The following is a 25,536-nucleotide window of genomic DNA, read 5'->3' on the forward strand; positions in this document are numbered from 1 at the left end:
ACAAGGGTCCCAAGGGTCCTCAAGGCAAAAGTCAAGGGGGGAAGGGTCCTGATGGATATTTTCCCCAGGAGCCCAGGGATGAGAATCCCACCTTCCTCTCCATCCTCACAGGACTCCCAGCCCCTTGGATTTCCCCTCCCATGTGGGAAACCCACACTCACATCATTCTCCGAGGTCCCACAGAGGATGCAGGACTTGCATTCTATGCACTGCCACTTGTAGGTCTTGACAGCCTCGGTCATGTTCAGGGTGAACTGCAGGCAGGTGGGGTGACCTGGAGGAAGCAGAAATGGCAGCATTAAGGCCAGGGGTCTGACCTGTCACCCCCTCAACACAACATTATGCCTCACTTGGAGGGACGGTGGGGTAGCATGTGTTGGGAAGCAAACTGGGGGCCTGGACGGGGCCCTACCCGCCCTCTTCACCACCACCCACAGTTACAGTAGATCAATGCCCAAAGAGAGGAGTGAGGATTAACCCTTTGCTGGGGGGAGATGTCACCCAAGTCCTCTTGCCCTAAGAGCCGCGTCCCCCCAGAGGTGTAACCAGTTGATGAGGACAGAAAGTGGTGATCATAGAGAATGAGAAAGGAAATCACACAGCACAAGGCAATGCTATGAGTCAGCAACATCATCTCCCCAGCATCAGCTGTGGTGGCAGCAACATAAGAGCTATTTGGAGTTGATCCTTCTGACCTGCAAAGTTGTTCATGCTGCCTCAGGGTACAGGGGGAGAGACCAGAGAGAGCGTGTGAGCCTCCCAGGGACAGAGCTCAGGGGCACTGGAAGGCTCTGCACTGCCACCTAAAGTGTCCCTCCGTGCCCACGACCAGGGGACCAGCAGAAGTCCACACCCTGCACAGGAAGAGCAGGGAGGCTGGAAAAGTAGAGCATCATTGCAAGGATGTCCAGGTCTGTCCTGAACTCTTCTCTTCATCCCAAATATCATGTCAGCCAAGCCAATAGCAAGAGCAGGGAGGGACATTAATGTGACCTTAGAGCCCCAGCCCCAGTGGTCCTACACCAGAGGCTTGGCCTGCAGGGCTGAGCTCTACCCTCAGTTACAGCTCACCCAAAAGACAGAGGCCAGCAGCGAGAGAACAACCGTGAGCCCCAGAATGCGAAGCCTTTGACCTTCTGTTTGACAGGGACGGGAAAACTGGACGAGGTCCCCAGGTCACTCAGGGTTGTGAATCAGAAGGCAGAGCACTCAGGGTGAAGCCTGTTCCAGACACTGTCACAAAAGAATGGACAGTTTGCCTATTGCTGGGGGTTCACCCTTCTCCAGAGCTTCCAACTCTGCCAAATCCACCATATCATGCATTGCTTGGCCTCTATCACATGAAGGATTGTAAGCTTCCAAAGGAGAAGAGTATAGATGGGCCTCCAGTTAGAGGCAGTTCTACCAACCCAGTGTCCCCCACAGAGAATCAAGACCTACATGGTAACACCACTCCTTGGCAAAGTCACAACTCAGCAGGAGACCCCCATTTCCCCTTTTCCATATTCTCACAAAGCTGGTTCCATCATGGTCCTTTGGGGGACATTCTGTCCATTCAGTCAACAGACAAACCCTTCAGATCTGGGGCCCCAGCGACACACACCACACCGAGCTATCTCTGAGAGCGAGAGTGGAGACTCGTGTTGAGGGAAGCTGGGGACACTTCACAAACAGCAGGTGGGAACATTGAGGTGGGGAGGAGCCTAAAAGCTTTTCTAGGACTTCTCAGAGGCCATCCAAGGTAGAAACCCCCAAGGCTCTGAACCGATAACTTGCTCAAAGCAACACCATACCAGTGGCCCAGGGGAGAGAGACCTTACATTAAAAGATTGGATGAACATCCAGATGATATCTGATGGCTTCTCAAAAATCTAAGGATGCTGGCCAGGGTTGTTCCCTACCCCGCTCTCTCACACGGAGTAGTGGGATGGGAATAGGAGAGAATATACCAGCTTGAGATTCTGAGTGGTCTGCGCCAGAGATGCCCATGTTTGGACACCCAGGAAGTTTGATGATTAATTCATGGAGCAGATACCTAGATTAGCAGGTTGTCATTGCCCAGTTCCACAACCTCAGTGCACACCCAGCCACACCCAGCCAGCTTCATGAACAAGGATTTATTGGACATCTGCTAGAGCAGTCACGGTCCCAGACAGAAAAGATACACTGGTGAGCAAGACCACACACATCCCTACCTCCAGATCCCTCTAGTCTGATCAGAGAGAACTCAAATTAATAAACTACACACATACCTATTTACTTACAGCTGTGTGATAAGTGCCATGAAGGAAAATCATAAGTGGCAATGAAAAATCACAGGAGGTTCGTATCTAGTCTGAGATGTCAAGGAAACCTTCTCTGAGAAAGATCTTGGAGTTGACACCTGGCAGATGAGGAGATTAGCTGGATGGGTGAGGGAGAGGATTCCGTGTGTGGAGGATGGTGCATGGAGGGGCAGGGTACTGAGCCATGGAGGAACTGGGCAAACTCAAAGGAAGGGAAAAGCCAGTAGGCAGAGGCTCACAAGCGAAGCAGGAGGGGAGGCGGGTGAGAAGCACCCGGAGACGAGCTAGAGTCAGACTACCCAGGCACGTTGTGCCCCTCATTAAGGATTTGGGGCTTTAAAACATTTAAGCCTTTGGGCAAGGCAGTGACTAGATTACTCTGTGCATTTTTCTAAGATTATTAGATTTTTCATTTTTTAAAAAATTTTATTGGAGTATTGTTTTACATTGTTGTGTTAGTTTCTGCTGTACAGTAAAGTGAATCAGCTATACGTTTACATATATCCCCTCTTTTTTGGATTTAAAAGAGCATTCCTTCAGCAAGAGGGAAACTTTGGATGGTGAAGCAATTCTGAACCTTGATTGCAGTGGTAGTTATGTATGTGATAAGACTGCATAGAACAATACGCATACATGCATAAACACATGTGTGTGAGTATAAAACCAGTAACACGGATAAGGAGGTCTGTGATTGCATGGCTGTCAATCGCCTGGTTTATAGTGTACTGTGGAACAGAGTGTACTATGGTTCATAGTGTACCTGGTTCATAGTGCACTTACATACCTACAAAGTACTATGGGTATGTAAGATGTTACCATCAGGGGAAATGAGCAAAGCATGCATGGGACCTCTCAGTAATGTAATTTATAACTTTCCATGTAGTTATAATTATTTCAAAGTAAAAAGTTGAAAAGATCTTTTTAAATAAGGAAAACACACAAAAAAAATTGTCATCAAAAAGGAAGAAAGAAAAGGGAGGGAGGGAGGGAGAAAGGAAAGAGATGCTGTCAAAGGAAAGAATTGGGGGTGGAGGCAAAGGGAATATAAAGATGTAAGAATTGTTGCCAGGAAACTAGTTTGAAGACAGATGCTGCTGGCAGGAGAAAGGCAAGCATGATGGAGGTGAAGATTTGAGAAGTATTAAAGAAATCATTGGCAGGACCTGGCTATGATTTGAAGTTTCAGAGTGTGGGAAAGAGAGATGATGAGAAGTAGTCTCAAGATTCCGATGTAAGAAAAGAGGTGGGATGCAGTGAAACTTACACAGATGAGGAAGACTATGGAAAGCACAGAGGGACCAAATGGAAGAGAGAAGCACTCTGTTTTGAGCAGGTTGAATTTGGGAAGTCTGTGATATTTAGGGTGGAAACATCAAGTGGATGAGGTCAAATACAGGGGTTTAAAGCTCAAAAGAGAAGTACAGACCAGACATATAAATTTAGGAGTTTTTGCTAAATGGGTGTGTTAATTGCTCAGTTGTGTCCAACTCTTTGCGACCCCATGGACTGTAACCCACCAGGCTCCTCTGTCCATGGGATTCTGCAGGCAAGAATACTGAAGTGGGTAGCCATTCCCTTCTCCAGGGGATCTTCCCAACTCAGGGATCAAACCCAGGCCCCCTGCATTGCAGGCAGATTCTTTATCATCTAAGCCACCAGAGAAGTTTTGCTAAATAGGCAGTCATTGAAACCATGAGAATTAATGAAATTATCTAAGAAAAGAGAAAAGAAGAGGAAAGAAGAGAGAAAAAGATCTAGGACTGAGCTTTAAAGAACTGTTTGAAGATCAAAAGAAAGAACCAACAGAGGAAATTGGAAGGATGGCCAGAGAGAGGTAAGACCAGCAAGTATGGGTCAAGTGGCCCAGAGGAGGAGAGGGTGGTCGGTCGGCTGTGTTGACTGCCAAGGTTCGTGGGTTTGTCGTTGTTCAGTAAGGACCCTGAGTGAGGGCGTGTTGCCAGAGCAGAGCAGAAGCTGCGCTACTAATAATAACACCCTAAGTGGTGCTGCCTTCCCTAGGAAGGAAGGTCAGCACATTCCAGAGCGTGACCTGGAGCCCCACAGCCTGCTGGACGCCCCTGAGGGTGGGCGGTGGCGTGGGGGGGGTGCAAGCTTCAGGCAGCCAACTGCACTTCACAAGTATCTACTGAACTCCAACTCTGTTCAAGACCTCTGCAACCGGTGTGCTGAGCTCTGAAGACATTTTCTAGAAGAGCTTTGGACCAGTGAATGGTAGCAAGTGCTTGAGAAACTCCTGTTGGAAGTCCACCCTCCCCCCCGAAAAAAAAATCCATGGGCTTTCTCTGTGTTCCTGTCTTGAGACAGTCACTAGCCTCCTCGCTAAGACTTTAAACCCAAAGAATGGGAATGGAGCTCACACAGCCTTCACCCCAGGTAAAATGCGAGGCTCCAAGTCTGCTGGTCCATGGGGTTGCAAAGATTCGGACACAACTGAGCGACTCACACTTTTTCACTTTCAGAGTCGCTTCAGCTCTGCCTGCAGAGCTCCTTCACTCAGAACTCAGACTCGAGTGGGAGAGGAAAGACAATGATGCAACTTCTCAGCCCAGAAGGGTGAGAGGCAAAGAGGTAAGTCACCCAAGCTGCCGTTAGCAGGAGCAAATGCTACACCCAGAACTAGATTCTGCTTTCTGTGCCACCAGAACAGCTGCCTGTCTGTGCCCATCTCTACAAACTGGAGAAGGCATCTCCTTGATAAAACTGCAAGGATAAGGCTTCTTATCTACCATGGAAATGACTGGAATAATGCACACTGTTGGACAAAACAAGAAGTTTCGAGGAAAACTACCAGAAGCCCAAACCTAAGTTTGACTACTAGAATTCCTTATTTAGGTCAGGACAAATTCCTAAAATCTTTAGAAGTGGGTAATGGTCTTTCCAATTCAAAGCAATAGTCGCTCAGTTGTGTCTGACTCTTTGTGACCCCACGGACTATGGAATTCTCCAGGCCAGAATACTGGAGTGGGTAGCCTTTCCCTTCTCCAGGGGATCTTCCAGATCCAGGGATCGAACCCAGGTCTCCCACATTGCAGGCGGATTCTTTACCAGCTGAGCCACAAGGGAAGCCCTCAGTTGTGTCCAACTCCTTGTGACCCAATGGACTGTAGCCCACCAGGCTCCTCTGTCCGTGGAATTCTCCAGGCCAGAATACTAGAGTGGGTAGCCGTACCCTTCTCCAGGGGATCTTCCCAACCCAGGGATCGAACCTGGGTCTCCTGCATCACAGGCAGATTCTTTACCAGCTGAGCCACCAGGGAAGCCCTTCCAATTCAAAGGTGGCACAAAATAGAGGCACACTGGCAATAAAGCAAATTATGGTCACTCACTACTTAGGGATTTCCGTCCTTATCTCTTTTGTAAAGTTAACAATCATTCTTTAATGTGCTTCCTTGGAAAATCTGAGTTTTCCATATTTCCAGTTTTCTTAAAGCAAGGAATACCTGCATTGCTATTCCTAGTGGAGTGAAGTCGCAAAGAGTCAGACATGACTGAACATGGATGCGCGCCTAGTGGAGTGAAGGGGTAACATCCTTTCCCAGGTCCCCTGGGTTAGATGATTCAACAGGACATTTATAAGATACCAATTACCAAAATGGATTTAGAAGGTGGGGTGGTATGCATGAATCATCTTAGCCAGATCATTAAAAACAAGGCCCTTCCTAAGTGTTCCTCCAAACTGGTTCTATCAGGAGGCTTCGATAAATCTGCCCAGTTGTTTACTTGGTCCAGTGGTGAACTTTGCATAAAGAGACATTCTAAATCCAGCCCTGTGCTGTGCAGGTCACTTCAGTCATGTCCAACTCTTTGCGACTCCATGGACTGTAGCTGGTCAGGCTCCTCTGTCCTTGGGATTCTCCAGGCAAGAATACTCGAGTGGGTTGCCATGCCCTCCTCTAGGGGATCTTCCTGACCCAAGGATCAAACCTGCATTTCTTATATCTCCTGCACTGGCAGGTGGCTTCTTTACCACTAGTGCCACCTGGGAAACCCTACCACCTTCCAAAACGGACCTCAATCTTCCCTACAAGCTGAAACAGAAAATGTAACCCCTGACCACCATGTCCAGAGACCTAGCTTCTGGACAGGGGTTTCAGACAACAGAGATTTGGCTTCAGGGTGCTATTTCAGTAGCTGGGTAGAAGACGGAAACCGGTGTGGTGTGAGAAGCTTCTCAGAAAGAAGACTGTTCACGAGGTTGGTATGTACGAATTAGAGTCTCCCTAACTCAGGGGAATAAAGAAGGCAGGAGAGACTATCACACAAAGTGAAGTAAGTCAGAAACAGAAAAGCAAATATCGTATACTAACGCTACATGTGGAATCTAAGAAAAAAGGGATAGATTATCTTATTTGCAAAACAGAAATAGACACACAAATATAGAGAACAAATTTATGGAAACAAAGAGGGGAAAGAAGAGGTGGGATGAATTGGGAGACTGGGATTGACTTACAGACACTATTGATACTAGGCATAAAACAGACAATTAATGAGAACCCACAGTATAGCTCAGGGAACTCTATTCAGTGCTCTGTGGTGACCTAAATGGGAAGGAAATCCAAAAAAGAGGGCATGTATGTATATGTTTAGGTGATTCACTTTGCTGTAGAAACTAATGCAACATTGTAAAGCGACTGGACTCCAATAAAAAGTAATTTTTAAAAAGAGAGAGAGAAGGCAGGCATCTGAAAACAGGAAATGCCCCCTTGCCCCCTGAAGGACACATCTCGTGTCTTTCCAGAGCGCATGTGCATAGACGCAGAGAATGTTCCAGGGACGGTGAACAGGAGCTGTGGTATTTGAGTGCGAAGGCACACAAACAAATATCCAGGCAAAACCAGTGTTAGTTTTATATTCACAGCTGCCTACTTCCACACATGCTCATACACAGCTACCCACACATATGGATATTTGCAGAATTTTGGGGGTGAAATATCTAAATATACCTTGTTGATTGAGTTCATATTACAGTTGTGACTTAGATGCTCACAGAAGTTACCAGTCGGTGTCACTCTACAGGTACTCAGCACAGTGAGAGAAACACAGTTCATTTTCAACAAACCCTGGGCAAAAAGAAATCTACAAACTACTATGACATGTGTCTCTTACATTATGATCCTTATTAAAAGAGTTTTTTATTTCATTATTGCCAATATTTAATTTGGACTAGGCTAAGCCACATCACTGATTAAATTAGAGCTCCAGGAAAAAAAATTATCTCTCTAGGTATTTGCTGAAAACATAAATAAAATAGATACAAATAACTGTGGAAGTAGCATGGTCTATTATTTATTCATTGTGAAATTATAAACATCCAATTATATTTTATTACCTTATTTATCAATGTTGAACTCTTAAAAATTAATTTCTCAGGAAAGGAAAACCTAAATATCCCTGGTTCTCAGGCAAGTAACAGCAAAATTCAAATTTGTGCTCCTCTGTCTCATGCCTGGTTTATAGAAATCATATTATGTAAAATATGTAGGATCAATTCCAACCTGAAATAGCACCAAAAACAAGTCTCCATAAGTATTCATTAGAAAATACTTTGGCTCAAATTTCTAGCAGTTCTCTATATTCATACACACATACAAGTTCTAATATTTACATATTGCAAAAATACATAAGAAGCTTCAGCTATAGAGAATTCATGCACAGTGCAATCAAATCTGAATCATCCACGCCAGAGAGTAATTTGAGGAGAAAAAATACTACTACCCCACCTGGGGAAACGCTCTCACTCCAATCAGACCCATTCATTTCCCCTTATTCTCTCTCTCTCCTTCCCTGTCTCTCTGTCTCTATCTCTCCCATTCTCTCTTTCTCTCCTTCTCTTTCAATCCCCCTCCACTTTGAGACCCAGTTTGTCAAAAGGAGGGAATGTGGCTAAGTCTTTATACTTAGTCTGTAAAGGGGGATGGAGACCAATTCTGAGCAGTCAAGAATTCAAACTTTGTGCACCTGTATTGTGACAAGCTTTTACTCAGGCACTGCTTCCCCATCTAGATTACTTCTCCAGCCCTTCTTTGCAAACCTTCTGCAATGGTCTCAGGCTCACCTCTCATCTGCCCCAGATATTACTTCTAACACTAGGACATCTACAAATCTATGACCACAATGGCATTCCAGAGACATCTGCCTGGCTCCCTTTTTCTCATCATTTTGATGTCCTTCAACAAGGATGAAGAGGAGAAAGAAAGTAGAAAGGATAAGACCAAAGTAACAAAAACACACTCAAAATAAATGATGGTGAATGCCACGGCTACCTCTTGCTGGGCTAAAACACTACCATCAGCAAGTTCAACCCATCTTAGAGGTCTGCTTATCCTCTCTCAAAGCTGTCAAACTCAAGGCACACAGGTGCCACACAGGAGGCAAGCCACAGGGATTGTAACTTCAATCATTGTCATCAATAATCATAGAAAACACATTCATGCAAGAACATTGAAAAGTGAAAGTGAAGTTGCTCAGTTGTGTCCGATTCTTTGCGATCCCATGGACTATAGCCTACGAGGTTCCTCCATCCATGGAATTTTCCAGGCAAGAGTACTGGAGTGGATCACCATTTATTAGGAGTGCTTTTAGTGGGCTAAACCATTAAGGGCTTCATATGGTGCCATTCTCAAATGGCCCTAGAAATTCCCCCAAGTTTTCATGGTCAAGTGTGGTCTGAGTAGTCTCATCTATAAACCTGCAGTTGGTCTTTGTAAAGCAAAACCAGGGGGTGGGTCAGCCTTGACCTGGTTTTATATAGCTTACCTGACTAGCCCAGGTTGTGACCAAGGCACCAGAAAGATGTCAATGACCACAGTAATGATCCCGGCGCCTCTAATTAGTCACTGCAACTGAGGACCAAGGATAATTTATTCATGTGCTCATTCCCTCAACAGTATTTGTTGACTAAATAATTGTGGCAGGCACTCTTCTAGGCACTGGGGATACAGCAGTGGGAAAATCAAAACCTGCCCTCACGGAGCAAGTACCACAATTTGAGATATGATGCAGCATCTGAGTCCCTGAGACAAGTCACTTTGTCTCTAGCACATTAGTTTTCCAACATATTAATGAAAGGATAGGACTCTACTATCCAGGAAGCTGTGACTCTGCCTATGCCACTCATCAACACTATTTTTAGAGATATTCTTGATCCAAATTTCGTCCATCTGGTTGGACAAAACAAGCCTTCTAAAGTTTGCCAGCTGATACTCAGAGTAAAAGAAACTAAGAAGGAAATGTAAATAATCAGTTCTGCTACAATTTCTGGCAACTCTTCCACTGAAATAGCCCACTCCTAGCCCACTCCTAGCCCACTCCTAGCCCAATACCGTGACAAAAAGCACAAGAAATCTAGACACTGAAAGTGCTCAACTTTTCATTAATTATAACACCCAACTGATGCAATAAGTCTGCTGCTAAGTCACTTCAGTCGTGTCCGACTCTGTGCGACCCCATAGATGGCAGCCCACCAGGCTCTGCCATCCCTAGGATTCTCCAGGCAAGAACATTGGAGTGGGTTGCCATTTCCTTCTCCAATGCATGAAAGTGAAAAGTAAAAGTGAAGTCACTCCGTTGTGTCTGACTCTTCGGGACCCCATGGACTGCAGCCCACCAGGCTCCTCCATCCATGGGATTTTCCAGGCAAGAGTACTGGAGTGGGGTGCCATTGCCTTCTCCAGATGCAATAAGTCGGGCCTGTACAAATGGACTGCCAGTGAATCTGGAGGCAGCCAAGGCCTTGGAAAAGGTTTTACTCATGAGCAATACTAGATCCGGGTTGAGCTGGCTGTGTAGCGGTGGGCAGATATTTCCAGGCAGGAAGTGGAAGAAGAGAGTCACCAACATGAGCAACTCAGACTGACTCTCTTTCTAAATCTTTAGCTGGAACTGTAGACTGTAGGCAATTATCTGCCAAAGTGATGCTTGTCCCACAGCAGTGCACGGAGGCCAGCCTGAATCATCCTCCAGAGCCCAACATCAGTTTCTGCTGTGAATCTCTGACATTGGCTATGCAGTTCAGACCTCTCTGGACATCATGAGCATCCAGCCACGGGTCCTGGCTAAAGACTCTGAATTTTCTTTGGAAAAGTAAACCTGAAGAAGAAATTGTTGTACAGAGTGGAGATCCTAAAGCCTTCCTGGAGGATTTTATGGCCTCATTGATGGTAGTAGCAGAAAAGAGCAGTGATTAATCAACACTTGATTATCTGTGATCCTCCAACTGCTGATCTTCCATGAATCAGAAGATGGATTCATGGGTGGTCTAAGTTTTTGAGTTACCTAAGGAAATTTGAGATGGTATTCCATTTCTTTCTTTTGAAAATATTTCAGATCTCTACCAAGTCAAATGGAGTAGCCATCATGGTCAACAAAAGAGTTCAAAATGCAGTACTTGGATGCAATCTCAAATACGACAGAATGATCTCTGTTCATTTCCAAGGCAAACCATTTAATATCACAGTAATCCAAGTCTACGCCCCAACCAGTAATGCTGAAGAAGCTAAAGTTGAACGGTTCTATGAAGACCTACAAGACCTTTTAGAACTAACACCCCAAAAAAGATGTCCTTTTCATTATAGGGGACTGGAATGCAAAAGTAGGAAGTCAAGAAACACCTGGAGTAACAGGCAAATTTGGCCTTGGAGTATGGAATGAAGCAGGGCAAAGACTAATAGAGTTTTGCCAAGAAAATGCATTGGTCATAGCAAACACCCTCTTCCAACAACACAAGAGAAGACTCTACACATGGACATCATCAGATAGTCAACACCGAAATCAGACTGATTATATTCTTTGCAGCCAAAGATGGAGAAGCTCTATACAGTCAACAAAAACAAGACCAGGAGCTGATTGTGGCTCAGATCATGAACTCCTTATTGCCAAATTCAGACTTAAATTGAAGAAAGTAGGGAAAACCACTAGACCATTCAGGTATGACCTAAATCAAATCCCTTATGATTATACAGTGGAAGTGAGAAATAGATGTAAGGGCCTAGATCTGATAGATAGAGTGCCTGATGAACTATGGACTGAGGTTTGTGACATTGTACAGGAAACAGGGGTCAAGACCATTCCCATGGAAAAGAAATGCAAAAAAGCAAAATGGCTGTCTGAGAAGGCCTTACAAATAGCTGTGAAAAGAAGAGAAGTGAAAAGCAAAGGAGAAAAGGAAAGATATAAGCATCTGAATGCAGAGTTCCAAAGAATAGCAAGAAGAGATAAGAAAGCCTTCCTCAGCAATCAATGCAAAGAAATAGAGGAAAACAACAGAATGGGAAAGACTAGAGATCTCTTCAAGAAAATTAGAGATACCAAGGGAACATTTCATGCAAAGATGGGTTCAATAAAGGACAGAAATAGTATGGACCTAACAGAAGCAGAAGATAAGAAAAGGTGGCAAGAATACACAGAAGAACTGTACAAAAAAGTCTTCACAACCCAGATAATCATGATGGTGTGATCACTCACCTAGAGCCAGATATCCTGGAATGTGAAGTCAAGTGGGCCTTAGAAAGTATCACTACGAACAAAGCTAGTGGAGGTGATGGAATTCCAGTTGAGCTATTTCAAATCCTGAAAGATGATGCTGTGCAAGTGCTGCACTCAATATGCCAGCAAATTTGGAAAACTCAGCAGTGGCCATAGGACTGGAAAAGGTCAGTTTTCATTCCAATCCCAAAGAAAGGCAATGCCAAAGAATGCTCAAACTAACGCACCATTGCACTCATCTCACACACTGGTACAGTAATGCTCAAATTCTCCAAGCCAGGCTTCAGCAATACGTGAACCGTGAACTTCCAGATGTTCAAGCTGGTTTTAGAAAAGGCAGAAGAACCAGAGATCAAATTGCCAACATCTGCTGGATCATGGAAAAAGGAAGATAGTTCCAGAAAAACATCTGTTTCTGCTTTATTGACTATGCCAAAGCCTTTGACTGTGTGGATCACAATAAACTGTGGAAAATTCTGAAAGAGATGGGAATACCAGACCACCTGACCTGCCTCTTGAGAAACCTATATGCAGGTCAGGAAGCAACACTTAGAACTGGACATGGAACAACAGACTGGTTCCAAATAGGAAAAGGAATATGTCAAGGCTGTATATTGTCACCCTGCTTATTTAACTTATATGCAGAGTACATCATGAGAAACACTGGACTGGAAGAAGCACAAGCTGGAATCAAGATTGCCAGGAGAAATATCAATAACCTCAGATATGCACATGACACCACCCTTATGGCAGAAAGTGAAGAGGAACTAAAAAACCTCTTGATGAAGGTGAAAGAGGAGAGTGAAAAAGTTGGCTTAAAGCTCAACATTCAGAAAACGAAGATCATGGCATCTGGTCCCATCACTTCATGGGAAATAGATGGGGAAACAGTGGAAATAGTGTCAGACTTTATTTTTCTGGGCTCCAAAATCACTGTAGATGGTGACTGCAGCCATGAAATTAAAAGACGCTTACTCCTTGCAAGGAAAGTTATGACCAGCCTAGATAGCATATTGAAAAGCAGAGACATTACTTTGCCAACAAAGGTCCACCTAGTCAAGGCTATGGTTTTTCCAGTGGTCATGTATGGATGTGAGAGTTGGACTGTGAAGAAAGCTGAGCGCTGAAGAATTGATGCTTTTGAACTGTGGTGTTGGAGAAGACTCTTGAGAGTCCCTTGGACTGCAAGGAGATCCAACCAGTCCCTTCTGAAGGAGATCAGAATTTCTGGGATTTCTTTGGAAGGAATGATGCTAAAGCTGAAACTCCAGTACTTTGGCCACCTCATGCGAAGAGTTGACTCATTGGAAAAGACTCTGATGCTGGGAGGGATTGGGAGCAGGAGGAGAAGGGGACGACAGAGGATGAGATGGTTGGATGGCATCACTGACTCGATGGACGTGAGTCTGAGTGAACTCTGGGAGTTGGTGATGGACAGGGAGGCCTGGTGTATTGCAATTCATGGGGTCGCAAAGAGTCAGACACAACTGAGTGACTGAACTGAACTGGACTGACCAAGTCAAAAGAAAAATGATGTTTTCTTGCTTTTCTGGCCTTTTCTATGTGAGACTGGCAAGCAATCATAGACATGCCTAGAAATAGAAGACTTAGAGTGTGTCCATGACACTTAAACACTGTCTTACATTTTATTTTTTGAAACATTTTTCAGTCTAATTTTGAGAGTTCTTCTGATTTAGCAATTCACTTCATTGTGATGAGGTTTGTACAGAAAAATAGTTCTACTGAATTTGACCTAATTCACTGAGTACTTGCACCTTCCAGGAACTGTACTAGGTGCTGAAATTTCAAACATGAATGAGGCATGGAGCCTACCTTGAGGAGCTCAGGTTAGGGAGGCATGACAGGCAGCCTCTGAGATGACTATCAGCGATCTCACTTTCCTGCTCTTCGTAAGCATATGTAATTCTCTCTCCTTGAGGGTGGGTTGGACTTACTGATTCACCTCTAGCAAGTATGATATGACCAAAGTGATAGGATATCACTCCTAATATTAAGTTTCATCTTTGACACTCTGTCTTGTGCTTTCTCACTCATTTGCTCTTAGGGAAGCCAGCTGCAGTGTTGTGAGATGTCCTTGAAGAGGTTTCAGTCCAATAACCTGGGAGGAAATGAATCCTGCCAAAAACAATGTGAGAGAGCTTAGAATTGGATCCTCTCCCAGTTAATCCTTCAGATGAGACCATAGCCCTGGCTGACAATTTGACTGCAGCTTCGCAAGAGACCTTTATCCAAAGGCACTCAGCTTAAACCACACCTAGACTTCTAACCCAGACTAACTATGAGATAATAAATATTTATGTTTTCAGCTGTTACATTTTGGAGTAATTTGTTATACAGCACCAGATAACTATTATAAGTTATACACAGACACACATATGTATAAATGGCTATATGCTATGCTGTGCTAAGTCACTTCTGTTGTGTCCAACTCTTTGTGACCCTATGGACCATAGCCTGCCAGGCTCCTCTGTCCATGGGATTCTGAAGGCAAGTACACTAGAGTGGGTTGCCATACCCTCCTCCAGGGGATCTTCCCAACCCAGGGATCAAACTTGTATCTCTTAAGTTCCCTGAATTGGCAGGCAGGTTCTTTACTGCTAGTGCCACCTGGGAAGCCCGTTAATGACTATCACACAATTCAATAAGTACTATAATAGGGGAAGAAGTAAAGTGCTTACAGATGGAGTAGCAGTAAATAATAGGGAGCTTGGGGAATGTCACTGAGAGGAGGTAGCATTTAAGCTGGGCCTTGAAGGATGAATAGGAGCTTTCTAAGAAAAAAAATAAAGAGAATTACAGGGAGAGGAAATTGCAAGAAATTTAAAGGGCATGGTTCGTCTAGGCAAAGCAGAGTGTCTCAAGAGGAGCAGGGGAAAAGGGAAATGGCAAAAGATGATGTTAGAGAGGTAAGAGGAAAGATGCATAGGGCCTCTTATACAGATATACAGATCTGAATGTGACCCTGTAAGCAGTGAGAACTCCTCAGTTTTTTAAGCAGGGACCTGATTTGCTTGTACCCATGCTTTAGAGAAGCCACGGGCTTCCCAGGTAGCGTTAGTGGTAAAGAACAAGCCTGCAGGAAACATAAGAGACATGGGTTCAATACCTGGGTCGGAAAGATCCCCTGGAGAAGGAAATGGCAACCTAGCCCAGTATTCTTGCCTGGAGAATCCCATGGACTGAAGTGACTTAGCACACATGCTTTAGAGAGATGATTCTGGTGGCAGGACAGAGGGTGGATATAGTGGAGACAGCTCCAGGTACAATATCCATTTATTCAAAAAGTTTTCTTTGAACACTTGCAATGTGCCAGGCACTGTGAGAGGTGCCAAGCAGTGAGTAACACAAATAAAAGCTCCTACTCCTATGCAGCTTATGTTCTAGTGGGGGCACTAGCCAGGACCAGCCTAGAAACAGTGGTGATAAATGTAGGAAACATTTGAGAGGTAGGATTAATCAATGGGACAGGATACCTGCCTAGACATGGGTGTGAGGAAGAGGGAGAAGTAAAAAGTGACACTGAGATTCTTAGGTTGAGACACAGAGTAAATGATACCCCTGTTAGCTGAGGAGACAGCAGGCTTGCAGAAAGTAACAATAGATTCAATGTTGGCATATTGCATTTGTTGTAATGAGATATTCAATGGAGTTGTCCATGGGTAGCTGAGAAAATGCAGGGCTATACTCAGGAGAGAGGACCAGGCTGCAGATATAGATTTAGGAATCATCAGATGTGGGTGGTAGACAAAGCCTTGGCACTTAGTGAGATACTCAGGGAGGGACTGTGCTGTGCTCAGTCGCATAGTCAGGTCCAACTCTGTGACCCCATGGACTATAGTCCACCAGGCTCCTATGTCCATGGGGATTCTCCAGGCAAGAATACTAGAGTGGGTTGCCATGCCCTCCTCCAGGCGATCTTCCCGACCCAGGGATCAAAACCAGGTCTCCTGCATTGCAGGTGGATTCTTTACCAGCTAAGCTACCAGGGAAGCCCCAGGGAGAGACTACAGAGTGAAAAATAAAAAGTGGGGAATGGTGGAGAGAGTAACCATTGGAACTGAAGGCATTAAAGGGCATCAGGAAGAGAACTCAGTGAGAAAGACTGAGACAATGGAGTCACAAAATGAGAAGAACCTGGAGAGAGACCTTCATGGCATCCAAGGAAGAGGATGGGATGGCCACCGACATGAAGGGAGAGGTTCAGCAAGAAAAGAACTGAGTATTACACTGTGAGTCAGTGCTGAATAGAACCAGGTAAAGTGATCCCCAGGAGCAGTGGACCCTCATCCCTCTCTGGATGACTGGGTGGTTTCAGCATTGCAGAGAGAAGAATTCACCAGTAGATAATCTCACAACGTGCTTCTCCTTCCACAGGCTTTGTCCATCAGGCTAAGTTTATAGTGTTTATATGCAAACACCATATAAAACTGTCTTAGGAGTATTGCCTTTATCTGATGCCATTCGTTGATAGCAGGGGTCATTTTTTGATGTAGATTCCATGGCCAAAGTGAGGCCCTGCTAGAATCACTTTCCATCCATGCCCTAGGAGCTGCATCCAGTCTCTGGAAGCCAGTTCATTCCTCCCGACCTTGGATTGAAGCTCTTCAGTCCCGGGTGTCAGAGCCCCACCTGCAAGGCTGGGGCAGATCCTGGCGGAGGCTTCAGAATCTGGTCATGTGGCTGTGCGTGTTCTCTAAGAAAGGTCAGATCCAGGAGGGTTGTTGGCACCACAGGCAGGAGAGCGACTCTGCAAGTCAGACTGAGCAGTGGGGAGGAAGGAAATGATCGCCAGGCAGTAATGTTGGTGACTATGGTGCTTTTTAAAAATACCCTCGAGTTAGTCAATCCTCCTCTTTTCAAGAAATGAAGGCTATTCCCCAATCTCTCAACATGGGCTGACTTGTTTGAACAAATACAGTAAAAAGGAAGTGACAATATGCAACTTTGGAAGCTAAATAATAAAAAAGGCACCACCCTCTTCCTTCCCTCTGTCCCTCTCTCCCTGTCCCTCCTTGGGAAAAAAGTCAGCTGCTATGTTATAAGCAGCCCTATGGAAAGATCCACATGACAAGGAGTTGAGAGCAGCCTCTGACCATCAGCCAGTAAGGAACTGAGGCCCCCAGTCCAACAGCCTGAGATGAGGTGAACCCTACCAACATCACGTGAGCGGGCCTGGAGCAACATCTTCAACCCCAGTGCAGCCTGGAGATGACCACAGCCCCACCCAACATTGTGACCGCCACCTCCTGAGAGAACACAGTCTTACCGCCCAGCTGAGCCATCCCCAGATTTCTGATCCTCACAAACTGTGACATGAGAAATGTTTGTTGTTCTAAGCTACTGCATTGCAGGGGGATTACACAGGTCACAGATAACTAAAGCAGTGACAAAGGAGAAACAGTAAGAGGTCTGTGGGAAAGCTCTAGAAAACCAGGTACTTGACAGGACTCCCACTTAGGCAAGTCCCCGCCGCAGAAGGGCCAGCGCTGGCCTGAACAAGGAAGGGCAGAAGTGGGGTCTGGGGTCTTATCTCACTTCTCCTCCATGTAGGGCTGTTACTTTTTAAATGAATCGTCTTTGAAAGAGCTGATACTAAAAATTAAGACAGTTTATGCGACAATGTGAGGGTGACTAAAAAAAGAAGTAAATAGGTGTGAAACCTCACTGGGCAACAAGAGCACGTCGGCAGCTTCCTGGGCCCAACATGTCTGCTCGGTGTGGGCCAGAGGGGGACTCTCCACCAGAGAGGCTGCCACCTTGGCCTCTGGGCTTGACCTCTAGTCCCCTCTCACCCTCAACCTGCTCCACCCTCCTTCCACCTTCCTGAGCCCCTCTCTCACCTCCAACAAGCTTTCCATGTAGGTTCCCTGGAACAAGGACCCCCCTGCCCTTACTCCCCACCATATTAGAAAGCCAGAGACTCCCCAGAAGTTCCACAAACTGATACGGCCACGTATAGCCAGTGTGTGGGCTAAAGAAAGCAATGCTTAGACATCTTAATGGTAATTCTCATAACACCTTTCTACTCACTGGTCTCCTTGGATTCTCCTTGCTGATCATGTGAGGCAGGCGGGACAGATACAAATACGCCCGATTTACAGGTGAGGAAACTGAGGCTCAGAACGGCTCAGGCAGACAGCAAGTCGTGGAGCCAGGGCTAGAAGCCATGTCCTCACAGGCTTGTCCTTTGGACTCTTTCCTTCCCACCTCCACCCCGCGCCATGGTCACCCAACACCAGTGTGGCGGCCCAGCTTGAGTCACCTCCGTACTTGAAGCTGTTAAATCTGACAGCGCATCCCCCTTTTACTCACAAGAAGTTGCCTAAGGCACTGTCAGGTAGGTCACTGAGTTCCTCTTTGCCTCAGTCTCCTCAGTTGATACCACACAAAGGTGACTATTTGTTCCCGAAGACCCTTCTGGGCCTCAGTGTTCCATGCCTCATGCAAAATCCCTCAGGAAGCCAGGCTTGCTCACACAAGGCCAGGCATTGAGTCCTCACCATCTGGCAGTGACTAATCCTGGAAAACCCTGGGGAAGACTTGCTGTGGAGTGAGCCAGTCCAGCCCATGCCAAGAGGGCCTGAAGGCTGCAGGAAACCTGTGGACATTACTGGGCTTCAGCACCCAAGAATCTCAACAGATGTGACCTCACTGGCCACAGCTCCTCGGCTGAGGTGAGGAGGTGTCCTTCCCCTCTCCTTGGCGCACCATCCCATACAGCCTTGCTGGGCCAGCTGTCAGTGGATAGGAATGCTCCTTACTCACCTTATTTAAAAGCACAAAGAGCAGAAAAGGCCCCCCCTTTTGCATTCATCAGACTGCATCACAGTCAAGACACCTACAATCCTACCTCCCCACTCTGAAGCCGCAGCAAGTGTTCACCAACTCATCATTTTCTCTCTTCACCTCCCATTTCCTCCATGTCACTAATCTGCTTTCCAAGTCATGATGGCAGGAGAATGAAAAATGAGGGTGATGGTGGTAAGAACCGGGTTCCCTGAAGCCTTTCACCCAGGCTCCTTGAAAGTCCCTGAGGTCCCTGATATCCTTCAACATCCTCAACAAGAAGGAAACAAAAATCATGCAGAACTAACCCTACTTAATGGGGACACATCCTTAGTTTCCATGGGAGTACGGCAAAATCCGGCACCATCTGTCTGGCCTTGCATTAGCTCAGCTAATGCAACCTCCAACACAAAGGCAGCATCAGCTCTGTACTCATCCTGCATCTTTGGGGGGCACTCAGTCCAACTCATAGATCATTTTCCAGCAGCCAAATTCTCATCTTAAGATTAATCTGACTTTTCCTTACAATCAAACAACTATTTATCCAACAAACTCATGAATGAGAATTGATCTTGCTGTTTATTTAGAAAGCTAGAGGGGTTGGATTTACATGGGCTTTATTTTTTTCCTCTGGATAAATTAAGGAGTTGTGCTAGAACAAAAGGAAGCAAATCAATGGCTATTTCCAGTGACCAGTGATCTGTCTTCAGATTTAATAGAAATGATGCCCTAAGACACATAGTTTATTCAGTACAAAAACACCCATCGATATTCAGTTAGTCAGTCAGTTCAGTCACTCAGTCATGTCCGACTCTTTGCAACCCTATGAATCACAGCACACCAGGCCTCCCTGTCCATCACCAACTCCCAAAGTTTACCCAAACTCATCTCCATTGAGTTGGTGATGCCATCCAGCCATCTCATCCTCTGTCGTCCCCTTCTCCTCCTGCCCCCAATCCCTCCCAGCATCACGGTCTTTTCCAATGAGTCAACTCTTCGCACGAGGTGGCCAAAGTATTGGACTTTCAGCTTCAACATCAGTCCTTCCAGTGAACACCCAGGACTGATCTCCTTTAGGATGGACTGGTTGGATCTCCTTGCAGTCCAAGGGACTCTCAAGAGTCTTCTCCAACACCACAGTTCAAAAGCATCAATTCTTCAGCCCTCAGCTTTCTTCACAGTCCAACTCTCACATCCATACATAACTACTGGAAAAACCATAGCCTTGACTAGAAGGACCTTTTTTGGCAAAGTAATGTCTCTGCTTTTTAATATCGATATTAGAGTAATGCAAAAGAGCCCTTCCTGGTACTTTGCAAATGTAGACAAGAGCCTTGCAAGTATTTGAAGATTCACAAAGTTCTTCTGGTTAGATGGCGATCAACACCATTCCACGACCAGGGGAATTAAGGATTGAGTATCTCTAAAATGGCTCTGGTTCACCTGAGGAATAGGTATGAGGGGATATTCATCACCAGAAATCTGACCTCCCTTCTGAGAGAGCTAAACAGGGGGCAGCATTCCATCCCATGCTGACAGCAGACATCATAAATCATGCAACATTCTCTTCACCACACTGACAGCAGACATCATTAATCAATGCAGCATTCTCTTTACTCTTCATGCCGAGACCCTGGCTCCTTCTCCAGTCCACCATGACCGGCCTGTGAATTCTCATGCAAGAAGAAACCGAGCTGCTACCTCTGAGCGGGAAGCTATTAAGCTTAATAGGTTAAAAGTCTCATGTGAAAATTAACGACTTGAACCTTCAGGAAGTCACCAGCTATTTAACTCCTGTTTCCCTTTCTGTGAGTCAGAGACCCTAATCAAAACCACTAAGACCGCAAACCAGATGGTGGCCTTGTTCTGTGGTTGGACTAACAGACAGTATTCCTACTGTCGCATACTTCTGTGTGCACAGAAAATCATCGCAAAGACCCTTTTTAAACAGAAAAGGTTTTAAAAGTAGTTCATTTTTTTTTCTACTTCATCAGTTATGAGGTACCAACCCACCCCTCCTTAAATAATTCCAGCCTCTCTCATTGCTCACAGTGGGAAGTAAGCTCCTTAGTGTTACAAGCCTCTTTGCTGCCTGGTCACAACTGCCCTTTTTAGACTCGTTTTCTTTCCTGACCACTGACTCGACCACGTCTACACCCTCTGCGACAGTCTCACACGGAAAAGTTTTGCAGTCACCCTCCCTCTCCCCACCCCCATCCCCCAAACTCCCTTCTCTCTTTGCATTTCGCACTTGTGCACACAAAGGTCTCTCTGACCCATCTCTCAACTCCCATTCACAGCCAAACCTGTCAAGCAAGTAGTCTATACTCTGGTTACTTGAAGTGTAGGCACATGGACCAGGGGTATGAGAATCACCTGGGGGCTTGTTAGAAACACCCACCCTAGACCTATGAACTTAAAAGCTACATTTTCACAAGACACACTGTCCTAAACTCACTCCCTCCTTTCCTGGGAAACCCCACCCAATCTTCTTTCTCTCTACTCTGACTTCCCTCCCTACCTCTCCATCAACAAGACTCTCACCAAATGAGTGGCTCCATCCATTCATATATGAATAAAAGGATCCATTAAATATGACTTCCCCTTGTGCCCACCCTAGGAACTTCTATTCAGCCTTCAAGTCCAGCCCAAATAGTCCACTTCTGGGAAGACATTTCTGCTCTCCAATGCAGACAAGGAAACCAAAGGGCTGAGAGGAGGCTGGGCAAACTGTCCAATCACAGCCAGCGTAACTGCTATGTGCCACCTTTAAGAATGACAGCAGAAAGAATGCTCACAGCCTCCCTACAAGCACCCCGTGGCCACTGTCAAGGGCAGAACTCTGTGGCTGAGATGGGGATGGCAAGTCGAAAGTTGCTTTGTGGATGAGGCCCCAAGCGGGCTGATCTAAACCAGGTTACCTTGTTCGGGTTCTTACCCACCAGGGCGCCCTCTACCCAGTCTCTCAGTCTCCTTGAAGATCATAGTCTGCTCCCTTTCTTCAACACACATTCCGAGAACACACCTCTTTCACTCTCCTGTCCTCAGGGGGAATTTTTCCTTTTTCTTTGGAGAACAAAGAACGCAGAGAGGACATATTAGTTGCTGCTGCTGCTGCTGCTCCAGCTGCTAAGTCGCTTCAGTCGTGTCCCTATAGAAGTGTCCCCAATAGAAGTTCCTAGGGTGGACTCTTCGCGACCCCATGGACTGGCCTGCCCAATTTCTCAGGCCACCGCAAGGCCATTCCACTGACCCAGCGGCTCTCCAGCTCCAGAGTACCCTGGAGAGGGCTTAAACACGCAGACCCTGATGCCAGGTCCTTGGGCTGCACTAGATGACCCTCTGCTTTCTAGATTCTCCTTGCGTCTTCCGCACAGGGCAAGCTATGTCATGATGCAGGTATGCAGGACCACAGATAAGTTGACCGGCTACTCTGACCTTGAATCCATCTTGGTCAAATGAGGGCTCCAAAATCTTTCTGACCACCTCATCTTTCTATTGTGAGGATAGGGTATGTGCTCCTGCTTTACTAAAATGGAAAATATTCTTTCCCAAGGCAAGGTTTTCCCACTCTTTGGCTTTGTCTTGGCACTAACAAATAAACCTCTATTCCCATTCCCAGAAACTCTGTATTTCTCTCAACCTCAGAGCCTACTGTCAACATACTCTTAAGTGTTTCAGGCAGTCCTGTGATTGTTGGATACAAAGGACATCAATTCATACTGGCCAGTGTCCAGACATAAGCTGTCTTCCTGAGAGCATTTCTGTTTGCCACCGACCTGGGGGTCTTGTGCATAAACAGGAGGCCTTAGCCTCCTCCCAGCAGCCAGAAAAAGACAACACACACTCCGTCTCCAAGATAAGGCCTTTCAGGCAGCAACACACTTAGAATATCTCCTTTGTGTTAATGAGAACAAACACAAGTGCCCATCCCAGTGTTTGTGGGACTGATCTGACTGGGGTAGAAAAGACGTAAGATGTCATTTCCACTGTGTCATCATGAATCATTGAGAATCTTTGCAGCCTAATTAAACTGGACTTTTTGAAAGATTAGTGAATCCAACAGCCCTAGAACAAGCATTGCTTTTCACCATTTACTATTTTAGTGTTTATTCAATTATTTTTAAGAGGGATATACCTGAGCTAAAATCAAAAGAGCACAACTAGTAATAACCAGCTTGGTTCTAACTTACTGAGGATGCCATCAATTCATGGGTCAAGGGTGCCAACACATTGACTTCACACTTTGTACTGCTTATCATCCTCTCAGTCACCACCTCTCATAAGCCCATAGCCATCGACCCCATATCCATCCCTGAAATCACACCCTTGCATCTACCTGCTCACCTCTTTCTCCCTCTTTCCTACTCACCCTAACTCCAGATAAGCCCAACCCACCACGGGCTCCATGATGAACCCAGGTATAGAAAATCACACCACTGAGCTAACCAGTCTACACTGAGTGGTGACCACAAAACTTGGCAAACCATTCTCCCACATTGTTCCAGCTTCTCAAATCTCCCAGACCTCATGGCCCTTCCTCACACTCTTCTTGTTGACTTATACATTTAAAAGAATACATAAGTGATAAGAATAAAACTTTCTCATCTTCTCCAAGTGCATCCATCCACCTCCTCACCCCAGTGCCCCTATACTTGTCTCCTTCTTGATACCAGGAGCAACTCTCCCAGATCCTACTTGTGCCTGGAGCCCGACTTCTCACACCTTCCTGGGAACTTTGTTCCTTCTATAATTCCCTCTTGAAACATCAATTTATTTCTTTCTAGTCAATCGTTCTGCCAGCATACAAATATGCTGGAAGAATGGGGCCAGGGCAATGGCGGGGAGAAAGAAAGTACAGGCTGTTTATAGGACATATAATAAGTTAACCTTAAAAATGCATTCCAGTGAAAAATTGAAAGCATTTCTCCTAAAGTCAGGAACAAGACAAGGGTGCCCACTTTCACCATTACTATTCAACATAGTGTTGGAAGTTTTGGCCACAGCAATCAGAGCAGAAAAATAAATAAAAGGAATCCAAATTGGAAAAGAAGAAGTAAAACTCTCACTGTTTGCAGATGACACGATCCTCTACATAGAAAACCCTAAAGACTCCACCAGAAAATTACTAGAACTAATCAATGAATATAGTAAAGTTGCAGGATATAAAATCAACACACAGAAATCCCTTGCATTCCTCTACACGAATAATGAGAAAATAGAAAGAGAAATTAAGGAAACAATTCCATTCACCATTGCAATGAAAAGAATAAAATACTTAGGAATATATCTACCTAAAGAAACTAAAGACCTATATATAGAAAACTATAAAACACTGGTGAAAGAAATCAAAGAAGACACTAATAGATGGAGAAATATACCATGTTCATGGATTGGAAGAATCAATATAGTGAAAATGAGTATACTACCCAAAGCAATTTATAGATTCAATGCAATCCCTATCAAGCTACCAACGGTATTCTTCACAGAGCTAGAACAAATAATTTCACAATTTGTATGGAAATACAAAAAACCTCGAATAGCCAAAGCAGTCTTGAGAAAGAATGGAACTGGAAGAATCAACCTGCCTGGCTTCAGGCTCTACTACAAAGCCACAGTCATCAAGACAGTATGGTACTGGCACAAAGACAGAAATACAGATCAATGGAACAAAATAGAAAGCCCAGAGATAAATCCACACACATATGGACACCTTATCTTTGACAAAGGAGGCAAGAATATACAATGGATTAAAGACAATCTCTTTAACAAGTGGTGCTGGGAAAACTGGTCAACCACTTATAAAAGAATGAAACTAGAACACTTTCTAACACCATACAGAAAAATAAACTCAAAATGGATTAAAGATCTAAACATAAGACCAGAAACTATAAAACTCCTAGAGAAGAACATAGGCAAAACACTCTCCGACATACATCACAGCAGGATCCTCTATGACCCACCTCCCAGAATATTGGAAATAAAAGCAAAAATAAATAAATGGGACCTAATTGAACTTAAAAGCTTCTGCACAACAAAGGAAACTATAAGCAAGGTGAAAAGACAGCCTTCAGAATGGGAGAAAATAATAGCAAATGAAGCAACTGACAAATAACTAATCTCAAAAATATACAAGCAACTCCTACAGCTCAATTCCAGAAAAATAAATGACCCAATCAAAAAATGGGCCAAAGAACTAAATAGACATTTCTCCAAAGAAGACATACAGATGGCTAACAAACACATGAAAAGATGCTCAACATCACTCATTATCAGAGAAATGCAAATCAAAACCACAATGAAGTACCATCTCACACCAGTCAGAATGGCTGCAATGCAAAAGTCTACAAGCAATAAATGCTGGAGAGGGTGTGGAGAAAAGGGAACTCTCTTACACTGTTGGTGGGAATGCAAACTAGTACAACCACTATAGAGAACAGTGTGGAGATTCCTTAAAAAACTGGAAATAGAACTGCCTTATGACCCAGCAATCCCACTGCTGGGCATACACACTGAGGAAACCAGAATTGAAAGAGACACGTGTACCCCAATGTTCATCACAGCACTGTTTATAATAGCCAGGACATGGAAGCAACCTAGATGTCCATCAGCAGATGAATGGATAAGAAAGCTGTGGAACACATACACAATGGAGTATTACTCAGCCATTAAAAAGAATACATTTGAATCAGTTCTAGTGAGGTGGATGAAACTGGAGCCTATTATACAGAGTGAAGTAAGCCAGAAAGAAAAATACCAATATAGTATACTAACGCATATATATGGAATTTAGAAAGATGGTTAACAATAACCCTGTATACGAGACAGCAAAAGAGACACTGATGTATAGAACAGTCTTTTGGACTCTGAGAGAGAGGGAGAGGGAGAGAATGGGATGATTTGGGAGAATGGCATTGAAACATGTATAATATCATATATG

The 25,536-nt window shown here is 44.9% G+C and overlaps 1 protein-coding gene and 1 non-coding gene across 4 annotated transcripts in view; both read right to left on the reverse strand.

Moving 5' to 3' along the window:
- The window catches only part of DPF3 (double PHD fingers 3), a 295,203-nt gene that overhangs the window by 19,679 nt on the left and 249,988 nt on the right, over positions 1-25,536 (reverse strand). For all 3 annotated transcript variants that reach the window (XM_061429342.1, XM_061429343.1, XM_061429340.1), the window contains exon 9: positions 162-274. In XM_061429342.1, the coding sequence (XP_061285326.1) occupies positions 162-274 (113 nt within the window). The remainder of the gene's footprint in view (positions 1-161; positions 275-25,536) is intronic.
- Positions 5,492-5,563, reverse strand: TRNAH-GUG (transfer RNA histidin (anticodon GUG)). Its single transcript has one exon. It is a non-coding gene; the product is annotated as a tRNA-His (tRNA).

The sequence above is a fragment of the Bos javanicus genome, chromosome 10 (genome assembly GCF_032452875.1).
Source record: "Bos javanicus breed banteng chromosome 10, ARS-OSU_banteng_1.0, whole genome shotgun sequence".
NCBI classification, from domain to species: domain Eukaryota; kingdom Metazoa; phylum Chordata; class Mammalia; order Artiodactyla; family Bovidae; genus Bos; species Bos javanicus.